General features: G+C 40.7%; 1 protein-coding gene and 1 long non-coding RNA gene across 3 annotated transcripts in view; one reads left to right on the forward strand and one right to left on the reverse strand.

The window, feature by feature from the left end:
• LOC148139745 (uncharacterized) overlaps positions 1-23,315 on the forward strand; it is a 49,364-nt gene that overhangs the window by 20,434 nt on the left and 5,615 nt on the right. Inside the window, exons 3-4 of one of the 2 annotated variants that reach the window (XR_015753421.1) lie at positions 258-330; positions 3,812-3,904. This is a non-coding gene — a long non-coding RNA (uncharacterized LOC148139745). The remainder of the gene's footprint in view (positions 1-257; positions 331-3,811; positions 3,905-23,315) is intronic. The other variant, XR_015753422.1, reaches the window with a different exon arrangement.
• Positions 686-5,153, reverse strand: LOC122540119 (uncharacterized). Its single transcript, XM_043675427.2, has 4 exons — positions 5,044-5,153; positions 4,126-4,251; positions 2,934-3,089; positions 686-1,754 (listed from the first exon to the last, which is right to left on the reverse strand). The coding sequence occupies exons 1-4, from the start codon at positions 5,102-5,104 to the stop codon at positions 979-981; spliced, it is 1,119 nt and encodes a 372-aa protein (XP_043531362.2). The 5' UTR covers positions 5,105-5,153; the 3' UTR covers positions 686-978.

Consider the following 23,315-nt stretch of genomic DNA (forward strand, 5'->3'; position numbering starts at 1 on the left):
AGCTCTTCAATGTAATGTAATGTCTCTTTCACATAAATAATAAGACTATCAGGTGCAGCAACAAACCTTTGCCCTCTTCTCCCTCTTTACAACCACCTCTGAGATCTGATCACTCCTATTGCCATTTTCAACACTACCCATTTTGACTCTCCTGTATTTAGAATCATTGTCCTCTTCTTCTGTTCCACAGTTGGCACTACTTTGCACAATGGAATAGAAAAGGAAGAAGTTCATGAAACATTTTCATTTCATTTTAGGTGCAATCAATACCCCCAGGACCTTTAGGAAAAACAGATGAAAGGGAAAAGTGACAAGATGAGAGAAAAAGTGGTTAGTTCCTAACTGTTATTTTCCTGAAATCTCCACGGGTAGAGTATAGAGCATACTTGGATGAATATCCATAATTAATAAAAATGTCATAGCAGATAGATTGATGCTAAATATTCAGCTCTTGAATTCAATAAATTGAAAAAAACTGTCTGATAACATATGATAACTGATTCATGAGTTGTCTAATAACATATTTATCTTACACTATGCATCACACAGTACTGAAACGTTTTGTTACATAATCCTAAACATTTATTACAACTATACATGTACTTAAGACCAGGTCATTTAGATAACCCATTAATAATATGCATTACATACTGAATATTTTCAAATTAAATAGGTTTACTGACAGTCATGAAAATTAACCGGAAGCAGCTTTTATTTATATTGCAGTACACAAGAGTAAATTTTAAAAACCAACTCTTGGAGAATTGAAAAGAAATGACAATACATAAGTCACAGTGAAATGTGCATATGTTACAGGAAGTAAATAGAACATGTAAGGGGCTTCCAAAAAAAAGTATTTGTAATTTTTTTATATGCTATGCATTTTTAATGAGGCTGAGTACTCCTGTGTAGAGCTTAAGAATCTGTGCTGATAACCTATTCAAGGTCTACCTCATGAGCCTTATTTGTATTTTAATGTTAATTTGGTGTTATCGGGAATTGATTTATCTCTGATTTTGCCTCTGTTTTATTGAAAAGCTTACAAGTGATATCCCTCAGGTGGATGAAGGACACTGACTGGTTCGAGGCAAGCTTTGTCAGAAAATTGACCAGTGCACCAACCTGCTTGGTCATTTGAACTAAGTTAGATTGTGAATTTGTTTGTAGTTGCTTCAGAGTGTTCTCAACTTGACTGAGACCATTCTTGATACCTTTGATATCAGCCATCCCAGACCTTAAGGTTTCTTGAATACCAGTCATTCCAGTCTGCAATACATTCTGAATATCTACCATGCCAGTTTTCACTGCACCTTGTAGGCCTACCATTCCAGACTGAATAGTAGTCCGAATACTCGCTAGCCCAGTTTGCATAACAGTCTGCAAGCCCGTTAAGCCTGTCTTTGTAGTGTTTTGTAATTCTACAATGGCTGTGTTCCCTGCCTCCTGCAGTTTTAAGGATTCTTTTGGAAATGCTGGATCAATTGTTTGCATCAATGTCATCAATACTTTTGTCATTGGTAATGGATCCTGCCCAAACCCCAGTTTTGGTTTCCCTGTGGTTGTTTCTGGAGCTGGTTCTTCTTTCCGGTATGTAGCTGCTATTTCTGATTTAGGAACAGATTTCTTCTTTGCAGTTTTGTTTCCAAGTAGCATTGGATTCTTTGTGTCATCCTGACTTAAAAACTTAATGATGGCATCACTGTGGATAATTTCAGATTCTGTTGTTGGTCTTGCTTCATGATGTCTCGGATCACCTAGATGAATTTTAGAAAAACAATTGTGACCACAATAATATGAACTTAAAAAATGGAGTTGAGTAAATGAAAGTTCTGGAATTAACAGAACATTGCAAAGACAACATTATTAATTCCTTTTAGTGTCAACTGTCAGAAGCTTGTTGGTACTTCAGAACATAAATATGAAAAAAGAATGCTGACATTCTAGTGCAATTTTGAAAGAATTCTGCACAGTTGGAGGTGCCATCTTGTGGATGAAACATTAAGCTGAGGACTCTTCAAATCTCTAGAAGTAAAATATCCCATAGCACTATTTTGAAGAACAGGAATGGTATTCCATGCCATAGTCAATATTTTCCAATTACAAAAACATTATGTTGTCCCCTTTTTTCTGTTTGTGGGGATATGCTGTGTGCAAAATTGGCTGAAAATCTTTGGATGTCAAGTAGTTATAAAAAGGCTGTTCAGAAATGACAAGCTTTTCATCGTGAATATTAGTGAGCACTATTCTAATCAATGAGTGGTGATGAGATAAGGCTAGTAGTTTTCATTTATACATAAACAATAAACAAATAAATATCTAAATATAACACTCCAACAAGGCAAGGAATCCTATTTTATATAATTTTATTCTTCCGTACTCCTTTTAAAACTTTTGTAACAAACTGTGTCGCTTCCATCAGTGATCTTGACTTTTTGTTAGTAGGATAGTACAGTGGGACAACCTCTTCAGGTTCTGAAATCCATTGAAAGAGGGCTTTCAGCTTCACCTCTGTAGTCTGAAGTATTTGTAAAGATCCATGAAACTTCATTTTTGACTTAAGGCTGAGCTACTCATCTAAGTCAGTTTTGACTTGTTGGATTGTAAATAGTGAATTGGATTGCAGCCAAAAGCAATTTCTTATTGGATCTGCTCCACTCATCTTTCCTTAGAACTGTGCTAGCAAGATAATATTTAGCTGCCTGTAACAGGTTACCTCCCTATGCATGCTAGATAGATGCTGGGACCTCAGGTGATGTATTTCAATTGACTTGTGTGTTCTTTGTGCATTTTCAGTTATGAAGTCAAAAACAAATCAATATCAGTTTCCCATGAATGCCAGACCTTGTTACCACTCAGATACTGAAGTCAACACATGTCTGGTCTGAAATATTGTAGTATTCACTTGTGAAACAGTTGCCAATCTAGTATCATACCTTTGACATTTCTACTTTTGTTGAAAATATGTGGCATAGATTTTGCACACATATGACATCCATCTTTTGTTTTTGCTAAGCAAATGTAGCCCTCTTTGCAGTCACACACTGCATCCTGGGTTTCAGTGCATTCTTGCCGTGCATAGAGTCCTAGCTCTGCAATGAAAACAAATCAGTAAATTGAAATAAGTTCTTTATCATCTTATAACAGTTCTGTAGGATGCAGAACATAAAACAAGAAAAGCTGCACTTTTATTTCATTGAACTGTATATGGTTAATGAAACTTGAGAAAGTGTGCAATTAAAAATCATAATTTTCTTGTTCTGTTAACAAAGAAGAACTTTTTACATAATCTTAAATGTTTTTTCTCAGAATTGTTAATTAACTTACCAACTTCTCTATTTGATTGCTGCTTATGAATTAGGTCCAGGTAACTGAACATGAATAATTAAGTTTCAGACGTCTATGGCCATATTGGAGAGAGTGACAAAATTTAATAGTAGACTTGGGTTTCATTATAAGTCAGGTACTTTGTTAAGTGCCTGATATATAACCTTCTTATCCCAGTCTTCTAACTCTTCACTTCTTTTCTATAAGGACAGGTCTGACCCACATGCCTCGGTGGCCATAGGTAAGGCAAGGAGGCAAGACCTGAATCAATTCCAGTCTGAACTGGGTACAAACTCCCAGTCTGTTGGGATCAATCTAATCCACACTGTCGTCAAAGCAATTGAACTAATCACAAGCCAGGAAATTCAGTTGCTGTGACAACATGTACTTTTACAATAATGTAGTAGTCTGGAACAAAATATAATTATAATGGAGGCTTTAATTGTCTTTCCAACATTTAGCTGACCAAGAATCTCTCCTCTCTTAGCCCTACCATTGACCATTTTTGGAAGGATTTACAAATTCATACTCGGCCTGTTTGGTGACATGAACATACTTTCCTTGGCTAACAACTCCTAAAGTAAGTTTAACCTGGAGTTTCTGGTTCAGAAGTAGGAATGTCACAACACTTCTTCAACTCCAAAACAATATATAAAATACCTTTGGACAAAAAAAATCTAAATCTTTGACTATTAACCTTTTTAAAATATACAAATACAAATACTTCTTGAAAGAAATTTGGAGATCAGTCCACTTTGTTCAGTTCACAATTGTTAGAGGCAGTTATTACTAAATGTTTACCTGGGTCGCAATATTTACACTTCATACACTTTTCTAAACTATTTGGACGATCTGTGAAAGCTCCACGAGCACAGGGAACACATGTGGTTTGTGATATTGATGTACAGTGTTTAGAAACACGAGAACCTGAAACCAAAAAAGAGTCAGTGAATGTGGTGCTGAAGGTACAGAATTGAAATGTTAGATTCTGCCAATTTCACAGCAGAAAATCAAATAAAACAGCAAAGTACACCTTACAGCAGAAAATGTAACCCTGTTCAGAAGAATATTACATTCTTGGAAGAAAACAGTACCCACTTCCACCAGAGAGATGCAACAAAAATCAGGTACCGTTTTGCTTGCAGGAGATGGTGAATGTAAAATTGGATGTGTCACTTCACTGACATAATTTTCCTGACAACTACAGATTAGGTGAACATGTAATAACAGCCACTTTTAAATGGTTGTGATTTTCAGGAGAAAAAATGGGAGAGCAGATCGGGAAGATAATAAGAATTAAAGGAGTTTTTTAAAAAAAAAGTTCTTATACAGTTATGATTAGATTTTTCTGCTATCAGTTGCTGTTAAGCAAAATCCATAAATTCTTTACAAGGGGATTAGGGATGGAGAGGAAATAAAACAAAGGTACACCTGGTTGTCTATGTACTCATTTCATGTGCTGCAGCATTCTATTGTGCTGTCAACATTACTTTGGACTACTCCTTTAACTACACATCTTGAAGTGGTAACAAGTTCTGCAAGAAAGCCAGTTTTGCTTAATAGGTATAAACTATTCACACAGAGATTGCTGAAGGGATGAAAATGTAATTATATAATTCTTATGTTAGCAATATCATGATATTGCTACTTGTTGAAACAGCAGAACATTTACAGAAGTTTGAGTAGTTACACTCATTTGTAAAGGTGGTTGCCCCTCACCTGCATGACACATGGGACAGCAAAGATCCTGAAAACGATACTCATCTGAACCACAGCCCATCACCAGTTGTAAGTTAAATATCAAGACAAGGACACAACAAATCTAGATGGAAACAAGACTCCATTAATAAATATAAAATCCTGTTGTGCAATGTGAATTTAGGAGATTGAATAGTGACATTTCCACAAAAATGGAATATAGTGCTTATTTCGGCATTTAGGACTATCAATAGCCACCAATTGTTAAGGTCTACCACTTAGTCTTTTATACAATTGATCTATTCTAAAGTAAATTAACAATTTGGAAAAAAGGCTCCACTAATTATGTTTGTTAATTTAATTTAAGACCTACAGGGCTGAATTTGGAGATTGCAATGGATCCAGATATTGAGACAAGTAGTGTGAAATTCCATGACTCCAGCAAACATTCTGATTTCTTGTTACCATTCCACACCAGACCATTTTGCTGAAGGCAAGATGAAGGTGTGATAGTGGTACCTATCTGAATGCAGTGGATAAAGAATTTTCCTTGTTAAAAGCCCTATCAGTAAGAGGCTGACTTGAATTCTCCAGTCGGCCTCCAAGTCCCCAGAGGCATCTGTGAGCAGCACCACTTCTCTGGAGCATCTGTCTAATGGCCGACTGGGGACCCAATGCTCTGCTCCGGGTTAGAGATCCTGCAGAATGGTGGTCTGACTACTTAGGGGTATTTTTGTTTTTAAAAGTTAAAAAATTGCAAGAGGATATGCCTCCCTCGTTTACTTGCCACAGCATCCATTTGCTTTTCAGAGCTGAAGGGTCTCACCCACTGAATAGTAACTTATCACAATTGTGAAAAAGGACTTTGAAGAATAATAAGGTATTTATGCTTTATATGATTAGAGCAGGATCTTATTGTATACAAGATGTGGATTTATGATGGCAAATTTTCATATGACAGCTATCAGAAGAATTTGTTGGCAGGCCAAGTATGATTTGTTTCCCTGATCCATTCATTTCTATTCCAAGAATTATATTTACTACCACTGCGAGTTTGGAGAAGATTTCGTGCTCAGGTTGTGGTTCGAATGTTAGTTTGCTTGCCGAGTTGGAAGGTTCGTTTTCAGACATTTTGTCACCATACTAGGTAACATCATCAGTGGGCTGCTGGTGAAGCATTGGTGTTATGGTCCGCTTTCTATTTATGTGCTTGGGTTTCCTTGGGCTGGTGATGTCATTTCCTGTTTTTTCCTCAAAGGGGATCCAAATCGATGTGTTTGTTGACAGAGTTGCAGTTGGAATGCCAGGCTTCTAGAAATTCTCGTGTGTGTCTCTGTTTGGCTTGTCCTAGGATGGAGGTATTGTCACAGTCAAAGTGGTGTCCTTCCTTATCAGTATGTAAGTATACTAATGACAGTGGGTCATGTCTTTTTGTGGCTAGTTGATGTTCATGGTGGTTAGTTTTCTGCCTGTTTGTCTATTGTAGTGCTTGTTACAGTTCTTGCACGTTATTTTGTAAATGACATTAGGTTTGCTTGTTGTCTGTATAGGTCCTTTGAAGTTCATTGCCTGCTGTTTTAGTGTGTTGGTGGATTTGTGGGCTACCATGATGCTAAGAGGTCTAAGTAGTCTGGCAGGGCACTCTTGAGATGTCTTTGATATAGGGGGCAGTGGCTAGGGTTTCGGGGCACATTTTATCTGCTTGTTTGGGTTTGTTGCTGAGAAATCGATGAACTGTGTTCATTGTACCCGTTCTTCTTGAATACGCTGTATAGTTGGTTTTCTTCTGCTCTGCGTAGTTCCGCTGTGCTGCAGTGTGTGGTGGTTCATTGAAATAATGCTCTGATGCAGCTTCGTTTGTGGGTGTTGGAATGATTGCTTCTGTAGTTCAGTATTTGGTTCGTATGTGTTGTTTTCCTGTAGACGCTGGTTTGAAGTTCCCCATTGATAGTTCGCTCTACTGTGACACCTAGGAATGGCAGCTTGTTGTGGTTTTCCTCCTCTTTTGTGAATTTTATGGCTGTAAAGATATTATTGATAGTCTTGAAGGTTTCCTCTAATTTGTTTCATTTAGTGATGACAAAGACGTCATTCTTGTAGCTGACCCAAAGTTTGAGTAGGTAGAGCTGTTTGTTCAAGTCTTTGCATTACTGCCTCCGCTAAGAACCCTGATATTGAAGATCCCATGGGTGTTTCGTTGTTTTGTCTGTAGGTTTCGTTATTGAAAGTGAAGTGTGTGGTAAGGCATAGGTCCACTAGCTTGATGAAGTTGTTGGTGTCTGGTGTATATGTCTTTGGTTCTGATAGTGTAGTTAGTGTTTCTTTGGTCAGGTTATTGTAGATGGATGTGAACAGGGCTGTGAAGGAGGCCATTATTTCATCCCCTTCTATCTTGGTGTTTTTGTGTTCAGGAATTCTTGGGTGGAATGAATTGAGTGGTGTGAATCTTCTAAGTGTTTCAGTCTGGTATATTTCCTTGGCTAATCTGTACATTGGTATTCTAGGTAGCGAGACTATGGGTGTGGGATATTGGGGGTGGCTCCTGGTTTGTGAATTTTGTGTAATCCATAGAAGCGTGGTGTAATGGATCCATCTGGTTTCATTTTTTAGAAGTCTGTCTTGTTTAATTCTACAGATTTCTGAAGTTTTTTTGAGTAAGGCTGTGATTTGGTTCTCTAGTTGTGTGGTCAGGTCTACTGCCACCAGTTGGTAAGTGTTGGCATCTGCAAGCAGTGCGTTCGTTTTCTCAGTGTAGTCTGTTAAAGTTATTGTCAAGTGTCCTTTGTCTGCAGGTAGGATAACAATGTTTTTATCTTTTTTAAAGCATTCTAGTGTTTTCCTTTCTTATGTATTGATTGTGTTTCCTTTCTTTTTCCTGCTTAAGTTTGGTGCGACTGTCTGTCTGATGGTTTGCTGGGTTTGTTCTGTGAGTTCGTTGTCTTTCAGTGTTGTTTCTAATGCTGCTAAGAAATCTTTCTTGACCACAACCTGGACATTGTAATTTAATCTGACTAAGATGGCTTTTTCAGTGTCTGTTAAGGGTGGGTCTTATAAAGGTACAGGAAATTACATCACCAATGCCGGAAATGGCATCACCACAGGAAATGACATCACTAGCCCAAGGAAACCTAACCACACAAATAGAAAGTGGGCCGTAACACCAGTGCTTCGCTGATGATGATACTTAGTATGGTGACAAAACGTCTGAAAATGAACCTTCCAGCTCAGCTAGCAAACTTACATCCATTACTTCCACTACCCTTACAGTGGTAAAATAAATTGGTCACAATCTATATTCTGATGTTTGATGCCCTTTCCTTTAAATTAATGCAGACATTAAAAGCACGTTTCACAATCTCATGATATCCCATTTTACTTCACAACTATGAAGTGCAGTCACTTTAATAAAGGAATTGTAGCAACCCATAAACAGAACTGTGGTTTGTATGGTGCAGTGGACCATTTTAAGTCTACTTGAGAAGACAAATGGGGTCTTATGTGTCTGATTTGATAGAATGTACCTCTAACAGTGCAGTACTTTCCTGCTACTGGACTGCAGTACCATCCTAAATGATGTATTCAAGTCTGTCAGTTGGGTCTTGAACTATAACCTATTGTCAGGTGAGGATTTATCCCCATTCCACAGCTGACATCATTCAGTTCAAATAATCACATGGCAAATGCTCGTTATTACGCATTGAAGCTTGACAAAGAGCAGCTACTACTTTCTAATTGCAAAATCTTTCCCCACGATAGTACACCCACAAGCAGAAAATCTTTATACATGGATTTATAGATTAGCTGTGTTCAACTTGTCCAGAACTAAAAAAAATGCATTGTGTCCTTCAGAGTAATGTGCTGTAATTTAGTGTAAAGTTAGCACATTCACTTCCTTGGTGGCAAATGAGTCATCTACATGTTAGGCACATTTAAGAAGGAAGCCTGAAGTTAAAAAATACAAAACAGATATTTCCTTTAAAAAAAAGAACTAACCTCTTGCTTATGTAGACTTTCAAATTAAATTAATAACATCATAAAGAAATGTCCAGTTCTACTGGCTTTTCATTTTCTCCAGATTGCCCCAATTTTTCCACAAATTTTCCTTACGATTTCAACTTTGGTAACAGGAAATAATCTCAAAATAAAGTTAATAGACATATGGACAAATAAGGGTTAATCAAGTCAGCACATATGGATTGTTAAGGGGAAATTGTGCTTAACTAAATGGCTCATATTTTTGTAAGAGGTAACGGAGGGTTTTATTACGGTAATTCAGTTGACGTGGTTGACATGAACATAAAGATCAGAGAGATGTACAGCATGGAAACAGACCCTTCAGGCCAACTTGTCCATGCTGACCAGATTTCCCAAATTAATCTAGTCCCATTTGCCAGTACATGGGCCCATATCCCTCTAAACCCTTCCTATTCATATATTATCCAGATGCCTTTTAAATGCTGTAATTGGACCAGCCTCCACCACTTCCTGTGGCAGCTGATTCCATACACGCACCACCCTCTGCGTGAACAAGTTGCCCCTTGGGTCCCTTTTTTCCCCCTCTCATCCTAAATGAGAGGGGGAAAACCCTTTAGTTCTGGCCTCCCCACCTCAGGTAAAAGATCTTGTCTATTTACCTTATCCATGCCCCTCATGATTTTATAAACATCTATAAAGTCACCCTTCAGCCTCAGCCTATTCAGCATCTCCCAGTAGCTTAAATCCTTCAACCCTGGCTACATCCTTGTAAATCTTTCCTGAACCCTTTCAAGTTTCACAAAGACCAGAACTGCACACAGTGTTCCAAAAGTGGCTTAACCAATGTTCTGTACAGCCGCACCATAACCTCCCAACTACTATACTCTGTGCTCTGTCTAATAAAGGAAAGCATACCAAACGCCGCCTAGGCTATCCTATCTACCTGCGATTTCATTTTCAAGGAACTATGAGCTGCACTCCAAGGTCTCTTCGTTCAGCAACACTCTCCAGGACCTTACCATTAAGTGTATAAGTCCTGCTCTAATTTGCCTTTCCACCTTTGCACCTCACACTTATCTCAATTAAACTTAAGGCATTAAGGTGGACAAGTCCCCAGGATTAGATGGGATCTATCCCACATTAGTGAGGGAAGCGAGAGAGGAAATAGCTGGGGTTTAACAGATATCTTTGCAGCATCCTTGAAAATGGGGGAGGACCCTGAGGACTGGAGAATTGCTAAAGTTGTCCCCTTGTTTAAGAAGGGTAGCAGGGATAATCCAGGTAATTATAGACCCGTGAGTCTGATATTGGTGATAAGGAGGCTACTGGAGAAGATACTACGGAATAGGATGTATACTCATTTGGAAGATAATGGGCTTACCAGTGATAGCATGGTTTTGTTCAGGGAAGGTCATGTCTTACAAACCTAATAGAATTCTTTGAAGGGGTGACAAAGTTGATCGATGAGGGAAGGGATGTATGTGTCATATACATGGATTTTAGTAAGGCAGTTGATGAAGAAGGTGAAGTTGCATGGAGTCCATGGTGTACTAGTCAGATGGATAGAGAACTAGTTGGGTGACATGAGACAGTAGTAGTGGAAGGGAGCTTCTCAAAATGGAGACCTGTGACCAGTGGTGTCCCATATGGATCCATGCTGGCACCACTGTTGTTTGTGATATACATAAATGATTTGGAGGAAGGTGTAGATTGCAAGTTTGTAGATGACACTAAGATTGGTGAAGTAGCAGATAGTGAAGGGGACTGTCAGAGAATACAGCAGAATATCGATAGATTGGAGAGTTGGGCAGAGAATTGGCAGATGGAGTTTCATCCAGACAAATGCGAGGTGATGCATTTTGGAAGATGCAATTCCAGAGAGAACTGTACAATAAATGGAAAAGCTCTGGGGAAAACTGATGTATTGAGAGATCTGGGTTTTCAGGTGCATTAGAACTGAGAAAAGTACAGCACAGAACAGGCCCTTAGGCCCAAGATGTTGTGCCGAGATTTAATCCTAATGTAAAATATAGTAACTTAACCTACGCACCCCTCAACTCACTGCTATTCATGTGCATGTCCAGCAGTCGCTAAAATGTCCCCAATGACTTCACTTCCACCACCTCAACTGGCAATGTATTCTATGCATTCACAACTCTCTGCGTAAAGAACCTACCTCTGATGTCTCCTTTATACCTTCCTCCTAATATCTTCAAACTATGACCCCTCGTGCCAGTCAATCCTGCCGTGGGGAAAAGTCTCTTCTATTGACTCTATCTATTCCTCTCATTATTTTGTACACCTCGATCAGGTCTCCTCTCTTCCTCCTTCTCTCCAGAGAGAAAAGTCCAAGCTTATTCAACCTTTCTTTATGTGGCAAGTCCTCCAGTCCAGGCAGCATCCTGGTAAACCTTCTTTGCACCCTCTCCAAAGCCTCTGTATCCTTTCTATAGTAGGGCAACCAGAACTGGACACAATATTCCAAGTGTGGTCTCACCAGGGACTTGTAGAGCTGCAGCAAAACCTCGCGGATCTTAAACTCGATACCCCTGTTAATGAAAGCCAAAACCCCATATGCTTTCTGAATAACCCTATCCACTTGGGTGGCAACTTTGAGGGATCTATGTACTTGCACACCCAGATCCCTCTGTTCCTCCACTCTGCCAAGTATCCTGTCTTTAATCCTATATTCAGCATTCGAGTTCTACGTTCCAAAATGCATCACTTTGTAGATATCCAGGTTGAACCACATCTGCCATTTGTCAGCCCAGTTCCCTGAAGGTGGCAACATGGGTCAGTAGAGTGGTCAAGACGGCATATGGCATGCTTTCCTTCATGGGACAGGGTATTGAGTACAAGTGTTGGCAGGTCATGTTACAGTTGTATGACTTTGGTTCAGCCACATTTGGAATACTGCATACAGTTCTGGTTGCCACATTACCAAAAGGATGTGGATGCTTTGGGGAGGGTGCTGATGGGGTTCACCAGATGTTGACTGGTATGGAGGGTGCTAGCTATGAAGAGAGGTTGAGTAGATTAGGATTATTTTATTAGAAAGAAGGCGGTTGAGGGGGGACCTGGTTGAGGCCTACAAAATCATGAGAGGTGTAGATAGGGTGGATAGCAAGAAACTTTTCCCAGAGTGGAGGATTCAATTACTAGGGGTCACGAGTTCAAAGTGAGAGGGGAAAAGTTTTGGGGTGATATACGTGGAAAGTTCTTTACACAGAGGGTGGTAGGTGCCTGGAATGCGTTGCCAGCAGAGGTGGTAGGGGCGAGAACGATAGCGTCATTTAAGATGTATCTGGACAGATACATGAATAGGCAGGGAGCAAAGGGATACAGATCCTTAGAAAATAGACAGCAGCTTTAGATAGAGGATATGGATTGGCGCAGGCTTAGAGGGCTGAAGGGTCTGTTCCTGCACTGTATGTTCTTTGTTCTTAAACTCCATCTGCCACTCCTCAGCCCATTGGTCCATCTGATCAAGATCCCATTGTACACTGAGGTAACCTTCTTCGCTGTCCAATATACCTCCAATTTTGGTGTCTTCTGCAAATTTACTAACTATACCTCCAATGTTCACATCCAAATCATTTATATAAATGATGAAAAGTAGTGGACCCAGCACCGATCCTTGTGGCACACCACTGGTCACAGGCCTCCAGTCTGAAAAGCAACCTTCTGTCTTCTACCTTGGAGCCAGTTCAGTATCCAAATGGCTAGTTCTTCCTGTATTCCATAAGATCTAACATTGCTAACCAATCTCTCATGAGGAACCTTGTTGAACACCTTAGTGAAGTCCATATAGATCATGTCCACCACTCTGCCCTTATCAATACTCTGTTACTTCTTCAAAAAAACTCAACAAAGTTCGTGAGACATGATTTCCCACGCACATGCTGATTATTCTTAATCAGTCCTTACCTTTCCAAATGCATGTAAATCATGTCCCTCAGGATTCCCTCCAACAACTTGCCCACCACTGATGTCAGGCTTATCAGTCTATAGTTCGCTGGCTTTTCCTTACCACCTTTTTAATAGTGGCTCTATGTTAGCCAACCCCCAGTCTTCCGGCACCTCATCTGTGACTATTGATGATATATCATTCTGTGAGGGGCCCCGCAATTTCTAACCTAGCTTCCCACAATGTCCTGGGATACGCCTGATGGGGATTTATCTACCTTAATGCATTTTAAGACCTCCAGCACCTCCTGATCTGTGATGTGGACTCTTTTCAAGACATCACTATTTATTTCCCTGAGTTCTGTAGCTTCCACATCTTTCTTCATGGTAAATACTGATGTTAAATGTTCGTTTAGGATCTCACCCATCTCCTATGGTTCCACACACACTTGTTGATCTTTAAGGGGCTGTATTCTCTCCCTAGCTGCTCTGTTCCTCTTAATATATTTGTAGAATCTCTTTGGATTCTCCTTAACTTTATCTGCCAAAGTTATCTCATTTCCCTTTTTGCCCTCCTGATTTCCCTCTTAAGTGTATTTCTATACCCTTTTTACTCCTCAAAGGATTCACTTGGTCCCGGCTGTCTATACCTGACATATGTCTCCTCTTTTTTTCTTGGCTAGAGTGTTAATATCTCTAGTCATCTAGTTCAATGTGAATTCATACATTTTGGTTAAAAAAAGAAAATATAAAACAAAAGGCACAACTCTAAAGAATGAGGAAGAACAGAGAAACAAGGATGTATATGTGCATGTTATTGAAGATGGTAGGACAGGTTGAGAGTGCAGCTAATGAAGCACAAAATCTTAAATGTTATTAATAATAAGAGCACGGAGAAGAAAATGTTACGTTGAACTTGACTAAGATACTTGGTGTGCCTCAGTTGGAGTACTGCATTCACTTCTGAGTGATTGAACTTTATGGAGGATGTAAAGGCATTTGGAGAGTAGAAAATTCAAGAGAATAATTAAAGGAAGTTATAGTGGAGAGATTGAACCTGTTTTCCTGGAAGAGAAAGGTGAGAGATCTGATAGTGGTATTCAAAAAGGACAGAGTAGATAGGGAGAAACTATTTCCATTGATAAAAGGATTAACAATAAGAGGGCACAAAATAATTGACAAAAGATATGAGAAAAACACTTTTTCATGCAGCAAGTGTTTTAGGTCTGAAATACTCCCTCTGATAGTGACGGATTCAATCACTGCATTCAAGAGGGAATTAGACTTATTTGAGATGGAAGAGTATGCAGAGTTACAAGGAGAAGGCAGGAGAATGGCATCAATCTGCATTGAAACAGGAGATATTGCAATGGAAGCTATCACAAACAATCTTATCCTTTTCTCACCATACTCCAGACACTTGCATTTCTTGATCTGCTCCTCAACTGAGATCCACCAACTTAGTGCTGTACCAACCAGACGTGAATTTAGGATGTTACCTAGTCTGTGACTGAGTTACAGTTTGAGAGTATATTTGAATCTAAGCTCTAAAGTTGATTATCTTGCAAGAAGTTATGTGAATAACATCCAAAAGTCTAAATATAACTTGAAAGTTCATTATTGACTTCTTTTTAAAAAAAATGAAATTCATAATACTTCAAAGAAAAATTTGACTGTGGTTGCAGTCAAGAAAATAAATAAACGTCCAAGTTTACTACACCAAGTAACTCACCTCAATGTTCCCCATCTCTCATGCACGTGTTAGAAAATCAAGTGTTAGCCCAAATTCTATGAGACAAAAATATTATCAGAATAGTTACTGTTTAGTACTTCACAACTGGTTACTGTGAAAAATATCTGTTTCACAGTGAGTGGGAGGTGCAATTGTGTCCAGTCTTTGTTTATGAATTGCTGACCTGCATCTTTTGTTTGGAACTGACATTTTTTGTTCTGTGGAGGATTATGCCTACAAGATGTGTTATTTTCAGAACAAGCCCTGCAGGTCTAACTAAATTATCAGATTGATTGAATTCAGTTTCATAAATTTCCAAAATATGTGGTATCACGCTGGTGCTGAAATTCAAATATCACATTACTCCTTTGTACTTAGTGCCTCCTGCCAAACAATCAGTACTCTCTTCTCATGCAATGTAAAATGTTATTCCTCCTCTTCTGAATGAATGCTAGACAGAAAATTGTCAAATTCAACAATATTCAAATTTTGTCCTACCAAACAATTATTAATAAAATATGGGATATACTTAACTGGCATTAATTAGACATTGTGAGAGTGCAACCACTTTGTAAATGCAAGTTCAGAAAATCTTTAGGACCAAGTTATGATTTGGATGTGCTGGTGTTGGAGTGGACAAGATCAAAAGTCACATAACACCAGTTTATAGTCCAACAGGTTTATATGAAATCACAAGGTTTTGGAGCACTGCTCCTTCGTCGGGTAGAGAGAACCACATCGGCACAGAATTCATAGGTAGAGAGATCAAAAGATCATACAAATGATGTGAGTGGTGTGTTGAAAGGCTAAATAATAAGTTCCTTAAGGTGATCACAGCGTCAAACGTAAGAACTAGGAGCAGGAATAGGCAACCTGGCCCTTCGAGCCTGCTCAGCCATTCACCAAGATCATGACTGATCTTTTTGTGGCCTCATCTCAACATACCCGCCCTCACACCATAACCCTTAATTCTGTTACTGTTCAAAAAAAACTATCTTAGCTTTAAAAATATTTACTGAAGTAGCATCAACCACTTCACTGGGCAGGGAATTCCATAGATTCACAACCCTCTGGGTGAAGACATTCCTTCTCAATTCTATCCTAAATATACTCCCCCTAATGTTTAGGCTATTCCTCTTGTTATAGTTTCACCTGCTAGTGGGAACATCCTCTCTACCTCTATCTTATCCATTTCCTTCATAATTGTAAATATTTCTATAAGATCCCCCCTCATTCTGGGGCACAGATAGGTGGTTTTGTGGGGGCGAGAGAGACTCACCTTTGGTATGTTGCCTCCCAGGTGCAAGGGTACATGACGTCTCTGATCGTGTTTTCCAGGTCCTTAAGGGGGAGGGGGAGCAGCAGTTGTGGTCCACATTGGCACCAATGACATAGGTAGGAAGAGGGCTGAGGATGTTAGGCAGGCTTTCAGGGAGCTAGGTTGGAAGCTCAGAGTTAGAACGAACAGAGTTGTCGTCTCTGGTTTGTTACCCGTGCCACGTGATAGAGAGTCGAGGAATAGGGAGAGAGAACAGTTAAATGCATGGCTACAGGGGTGGTGCAGGTGGGAGGGATTCCGGTATCTGGATAACTGGGGTTCTTTCTGGGGAAGGTGGGACCTCTATAAACAGGATGGTCTACACCTGAACCTGAGGGGCACCAGTATCCTTAGCGGGAAGTTTGCTAGTGCTCTTTGGGGGGGTTTAAACTAAATCTGCAGGGGCATGGAACCTAGACTGTAGCTTTAGGGTGCAGGACCTGTAGTGTAGGGAGGTTAGGAACATGGCATCAATCTCAAAGGAGGGTGCCTGTAAACAGGAAAGTGGCTTGAAGTGTGTATACTTCAATGCAAGAAGTATACAAAATAAGGTAGGTGAACTTGCAGCGTGGGTTGGTACCTGGGATTTCGATGTTGTGGCTATTACGGAGACATGGGTAGAACAGGGACAGGATTGGCTGTTGCAGGTTCCAGGGTTTAAATGTTTTAGTAGGGTCAAAGGTGGGGTAAAAGAGGGGAAGGTGTGGCATTGCTTGTCAAAGATAGTATTACAGCGGTGGAAAGGACGATGGATGAAGACTCGCCATCTGAGGTAGTTTGGGCTGAGGTTAGGAATAGGAAAGGTGAGGTCACCCTGTTAGGAGTTTTCTACAGGCCTCCTAATAGTCCTAGAGATGTAGAAGAAAGGATTGCGAAGATGATTCAGGAGAAGAGTGAAAGTAATAGGGTGGTTGTTATGGGGGACTTTAACTTTCCTGATATTGACTGGGAAAGCTATAGCTCGAGTTCGTTAGATGGGTCGGTGTTTGTCCAATGTATGCAGGAGGGTTTCCTGACACAATATGTAGACAGGCCAACAAGAGATGAGGCCATACTGGATTTGGTTCTGGGTAATGAACCAGGCCAGGTGTTAGAATTGGAGGTAGGTGAGCACTTTGGGGACAGTGACCACAATTCGGTGACTTTTACTCTAGTGATGGAGAGGGATAAGTGTGCACTGCAGGGCAAGAGTTATAGCTGGGGGCAGGGAAATTATGATGCGGTGAGGCACGACTTAGGATGTGTGGCTTGGAAAAGTAGGCTTCATGGGAAGGGCGCAATTGATATGTGGTGCTTGTTCAAGGAGCAACTATTGAGTGTCTTTGATAAGTATGTACTTGTCAGGCAGGGAGGAAAGGGTCGTGTGAGGGAGCCGTGGTTTAATAAGGAATTGGAATCCCTTGTTAAAGGGAAGAGGGCGGCCTATGTAAAGATGAGGCGTGAAGGTTCAATTGGGGCGATTGAGAGTTATAAGGTAGCCAGGAAGGATCTGAAGAGAGAGCTAAGAGCAGCAAGGAGGGGACATGAAAAGTCCTTAGTTGGTAGGATTAGGGAAAACCCTAAGACTTTCTATAGGTATGTCAGGAATAAAAGAATGACTAGGGTAGAAATAGGTCCAGTCAAGGATAGTAGTGGGAAGTTGCGTGTGGAGGCTGAAGAGATTGGGGAGACACTGAATGAATACTTTTCGTCAGTATTCACTCAGGAACAGAACTTTGTTGCCGATGTGAATACTGAGTCACAATTAATTAGAATGGATGGCTTTGAGGTATGTAGGGAAGAGGTGTTGGAAATTCTGGAAAGGGTGAAAATAGATAGGTCCCCTGGGCCTGATGGCATTTATCCTAGGATTCTCTGGGAAGCAAGGGAGGAGATTGCAGAGCCATTGGCCTTGATTTTTATGTCCTCGTTGTGTACAGGAATATTGCCAGAAGACTGGAGGATAGCAAATGTGGTTCCCTTGTTCAAGAAGGGGAGTAGGGATAACCCTAGTAACTATAGGCCGGTGAGTCTCACTTCTGTTGTGGGCAAAGTCTTAGAGAGAATTGTAAGGGATAGGATTTATGAACATCTGGATAGGAATAATGTGATCAAGGATAGTCAGCATGGTTTTGTGAAGGGCAGGTCATGCCTCACAAACTTTATTGAATTCTTTGAGAAGGTGACTAAGGAGATGGACGACGGTAAAGCGGTAGATGTGGTGTATATGGATTTTAGTAAGGCGTTTGATAAGGTTCCCCATGGTAGGCTACTGCAAAAAATACGGAAGTATGGCATTGAGGGTGAGTTGGAGGTTTGGATTAGGAATTAGCTGGCTGGAAGAAGACAGAGGGTAGTAATTGATGGTAAAGGTTCATCTTGGAGTGCAGTTACTAGCGGTGTTCTGCAAGGATCTGTTTTGGGACCATTGCTGTTTGTCATTTTTATAAATGACCTGGAGGAGGGGCTAGAAGGTTGGGTGAGCAAGTTTGCGGATGATACGAAAGTCGGTGGAGTTGTTGACAGTGAGGAAGGATGTGGCAGGTTACAGCAGGATATAGATAAGCTGCAGAGCTGGGCAGAAAGGTGACAAATGGAGTTCAATGTAGGTCAGTGTGAAATGATTCACTTTGGTAAGAGTAACAAGAAGATGGGGTACTGGGCTAATGGTCGGATACTTGGTAGTGTGGATGAGCAGAGGGATCTTGGTGTCCATATACACAGATCTCTGAAAGTTGCCACCCAGATAAATAGTGCTGTGAAGAAGGCATATGGCGTACTGGCTTTTATTGGTAGAGAAATTGAGTTCCGGAGTCCTGAGGTCATGTTGCAGTTGTATAAGACTCTGGTGTGGCCGCATCTGGAGTTTTGTGTACAGTTTTGGTCGCCATACTATAGGAAGGATGTGGAGGCACTGGAACGGGTGCAGATGAGGTTTACCAGGATGTTGCCTGGTATGGTAGGAAGATCGTATGAGGAAAGGCTGAGGCACTTGGGGTTGTTTTCATTGGAGAAAAGAAGGTTTAGGGGTGACTTGATAGAGGTGTACAAGATGATTAGGGGTTTAGATAGGGTTGACCATGAGAACCTTTTTCCACGTATGGAGTCAGCTATTACGAGGGGGCATAGCTTTAAATTAAGGGGTGGTAGGTATAGGACAGATGTTAGGGGTAGATTCTTTACTCAGCGAGTCGTGAGTTCATGGAATGCCCTGCCAATAGCAGTGGTGGACTCTCCCTCTTTATGGGCATTTAAACGGGCATTGGAGAGGCATATGGAGGATAGTGGGCTAGTGTAGGTTAGTTGGGCTTGGATCGGTGCAACATCGAGGGCCAAAGGGCCTGCACTGCGCTGTACTTTTCTATGTTCTATTCTTGAAAATTCCAATGAGTATAATCCCAGTCTACTCAGTCTCTCCCCATAAGCCAACGCCCTCAACTCCAGAATCAACCTAGTGAACCTCCTCTGCACACACTCCAATGCCAGTACATCCTTTCTCAAGTAAGGAGACCAAAACTGGACAAAGTAGTCCAGGTGTGGTGTCACCAGCACCCTTTACAGCTGCAACATAACCCCCCTGCTTTTAAACTCAATTCTTTTAGCAGTGAAGGATAATATTCCAGTTGCCTTCCTAATTATCTGTTGTACCTGCAGACCAACCTTCTGTGATTCATACACAAGTATACTCAGGTCCCTCTGCATAGCAGCATTGTGCAACTTTTTACCATTCAAGTAACAGTCTTTTTTTTACTGTTATTCCTACTAAAATGGATGACTTCACATTTATTAACATTGTATTCCATTTACTAGACCTTTACCCTCTGCAGTTGACCTTTCTACCCACAGGAAAAAGCAATTGACTACCTACATTATGTCTCTCATCATTTCGTAGACTTCTATCAGGTCGCCCCTCAGCCTCTGTCTTTCCAATGAAAGCAATCTTGTTTATCTAATCTCTCCTCATAACTAAAACTTTCCAGTCCAGGTAACATCCAAGTAAACCATCTCTGTACACTCTCCAAAGCACCCATGCCATTCTAGTAGTGTGGCAACTAGAACTGCACACAATATTCCAAATGTGACCAAACTACAGTTTTATCCAGCTGTAACATAACTTGCCAACTGTTATATTCAATGTCTCAGCTGGTGAAGGCTAATGTGCTGTCTGCCTTCTTGATCACCCTAACCACCTATGTTGCCGATTTCAGGGATCTATGGGCCTGTACACCCAGATACCTCTGTATGTCAATGCTCCTAAGGGTTCTGCCATTTATTGTATAGTTCACACGAATCAGTTCAGATTAAACTTCATCTGCCATTCCTGTGTCCAATTCTGCAATCTATCTATATCCTGCTGTATCTTTTGACAATCCTCCTCACTTTCTGCAGCTTTGCCAGTTTTGATGTCATCCGCAATCTTACTAATCACACCCCCTATATTTTCCTCCAAATCATTCATATATATTACAAACAACAAAAGGTCCTAGCAGGGATCCCTGTGGAACACATTAGTTCCTGATCTCAAAAAGTACCCTTCCACCTTCTCTGACCAAGCCAGCTTTATATCCATCTAGCCAGCTCAGCCTGGATCCTACAAGACTCCACCTTTTGCACCAACCTTCCATGAGATGCCTTATCAAATACCTTACTAAAGTCCATGTAGACAACATCTACTGCCCTTTCCTCATTAATTATTTTCACCACCTCAATCAAGTTGGTGAGACATGACCTTTCCTACACAAACCCGTGCTACTTATCACTAATCAGACCATTTGCTTCCAAATGTGAATAAGTCCTGTCTCAGTGTCTTCTCCACCACTGACATCAGGCTCACTGGCCTGTAATTACCTGGAATATGTCTGTTTCTCTTCTTAAAGGAAGGAACAACATTGGCCATTCTCCAGCCCTCTGGAACTTCACTTGAGACAAAGAGGATGCAAAGATATCTGATAACGGAAGTAACTTTGCTCACTGAGCAGGAAGGTTCGTTTTCAGATGTTTCATCACCACACTAGGTAACATCATCAGTAAGCCTCCAGGGAGGCACTGGTGGTTGGGCCCGCTTTTTATTTGTGTTTATGCTTCCTTGGATTGGTGATGTCATTTCCAGTTCTTTTTCTCAGGGGGTGGTAAATAGCAATCATTCTAACACCCACAAACAAAGTTCCATTTACCACCCTCTGAGAAAAAGAGCAGGAAATTACATCATAAACCCAAGGAAACCTAAATACATAAATAAAAAGTGGGTCATACCACCAGTGCTTCACCAGAGACTCTCTGATGATGTTACCTAGTATGGTGACGAAACGTCTGAAAACGAACCTTCCCACTCAGCAAGCAAACCTACATCCAGAACCTCAACCTGAGCTGCAAATCTTCTCAAAACTCACTAATATCTGATAAAGCTCCAGCTATTTCATCCCTTGCTTCCTATAGTATCCTGGGATAGATCCCATCTGACCCTGGGGACTTGTTTACCTTAATACACTTCAAGATACCCTACACTTCTTCCTTCATTATGTTGAAATACCGGAATGTACTCACACATTGTTTCATTACCTCAACATCCCTTGTGCCCCTTTCTTTGGTGAATACCAATGTAACGTATCTATTAAGGATTTCACCCATTTCCTCTGGCTCCATAAATAACCTCCCTCCTTTATTCTTGAGTGGGTCTATTCTTTCACTAGCTCTTGCACCTAAAATAGAACATAACAGCACCTCGATGTAGTGCCGACCTCTTATCCTACTCTAAGATCAAGCAAACCTACATACCTTACATTTTACTATCATCCATGTGCCTATCCAAGAGTTGCTTAAATGTTCATAATGTATCTGACTCTACTATCACTGCTGGCAGTGCATTCCACTCACCCACCACTCTGTCTTTAGAATCAAGCTCTGACATCTCCCCTAAACCTTCCTCCAATCACCTTAAAATAATGTCCCCTTGTGGTTGCCATTTCTGTCCTGGGAAAGTCTCTGGCTATCCACTCTATCTATGCCTCTCATCATCTTGTACACCTCTATCAAATCATCTCTCATCCTTCTTCGCTCCAATGAGAAAAGCTCTAGCTCCCCCAACCTTTCTTCAAGACAGGTAGCATCCTGATAAATCTCCTCTGCACTCTCTCTAAAGCTTCCACATCCTTCCTATAATGAGGCAATCAGAACTGAACACAATATTCTATGTGTGGTCTAACCAGGGCTTTACAAAACTGCAGCATAACCTCACGGTTCTTAACCTCAATCCCCCTGCTAATGAAAGCCAACATACCATATGCGGCCTTAACAATCCTATCAACTTGAGTGGCAACTTTGAGGGATCTATGGACATGGACCCCAAGATCCTGCTATTCCTTCACACTGCCAAGGGTCCTATCTTTAACCCTGTATTCTGCATTCAAATTCGGCCTTCCAAAGTGAATCCCTTCACACTTTTCCAGATTTAACTCCATCTGCCACTTATCAGCTCAGTTCTGCATCCTGCCAATGTCCTTTTGCAACCTACTATCCACAACTCCACCCAACATTTGTGTCATCAGCAAACTTACTAACCCATCTTTCCACTTCCTCATTTAAGTCATTTATAAAAATCTCAAAGAGCAGATGTCCCAGAACAGATCCCGACAGAACAGGTCATGGAGCTCCAGGCTGAATACTTTCTACCTACTATTACCCTCTGACCTTTATGGGCCAGCCAATTCTGTATCCAGACAGCCAAATTTTCCTGTACTCCATGTCTCCTTACTTTCTGAATGAGCTTACTATGGGGAACCTTACCAAATGCCTTGCTAAAACCCATGTACACCATATCCAATGCTCTACCATCAATGTGTTTTGTCACATACTCAAAGAATTCAGCAAGGCTTGTGAGGCATGACCTGCCCCTCACAAAGCCATACTGACTAATTCTAATCCAGCTATTATATGTATAAAATATCTTGGATTCTCCTTATCCTGCTGGCCAAGGACATTTCCTAGCCCCAGGTGAATAAACAAATAAGCAAGTAAGACCTGAACCAGGTCCTCCTGGCTCAGAGATAGGTACAAGCTGTTGAAAGAGTTATGATGTTGCACTGCCTTGCTCTCAGATTGCTGGCAGTTAATTGACCGCTTAAGGGCCTCAATTGCTGACAATTTGAGAAAGTCCCCATTGGGCCTTCTCACTTAATTGGGAAAGTAGCAAGGAATGATCAAGTATCTTTTCAGGGTCAATTTGCCCAATATTTCTCTTCTCACTACCTCCAGGTTGTGGAATATTGTGCCCAAATTCTTAGTTCCTCCATTCCTTGCTCTTAACCTAAACGAATGTCAACACAGGTTTAAAGCTACATTTGCAACTTGGCCAAATCATTTTTAAAAATAACTAACATGAGCTTA

The sequence above is a fragment of the Chiloscyllium plagiosum genome, unplaced genomic scaffold, assembly GCF_037043375.1.
Source record: "Chiloscyllium plagiosum isolate Xiang-an unplaced genomic scaffold, Cpla_swu_hap1 HiC_scaffold_37, whole genome shotgun sequence".
Classification (NCBI taxonomy): Eukaryota; Metazoa; Chordata; class Chondrichthyes; order Orectolobiformes; family Hemiscylliidae; genus Chiloscyllium; species Chiloscyllium plagiosum.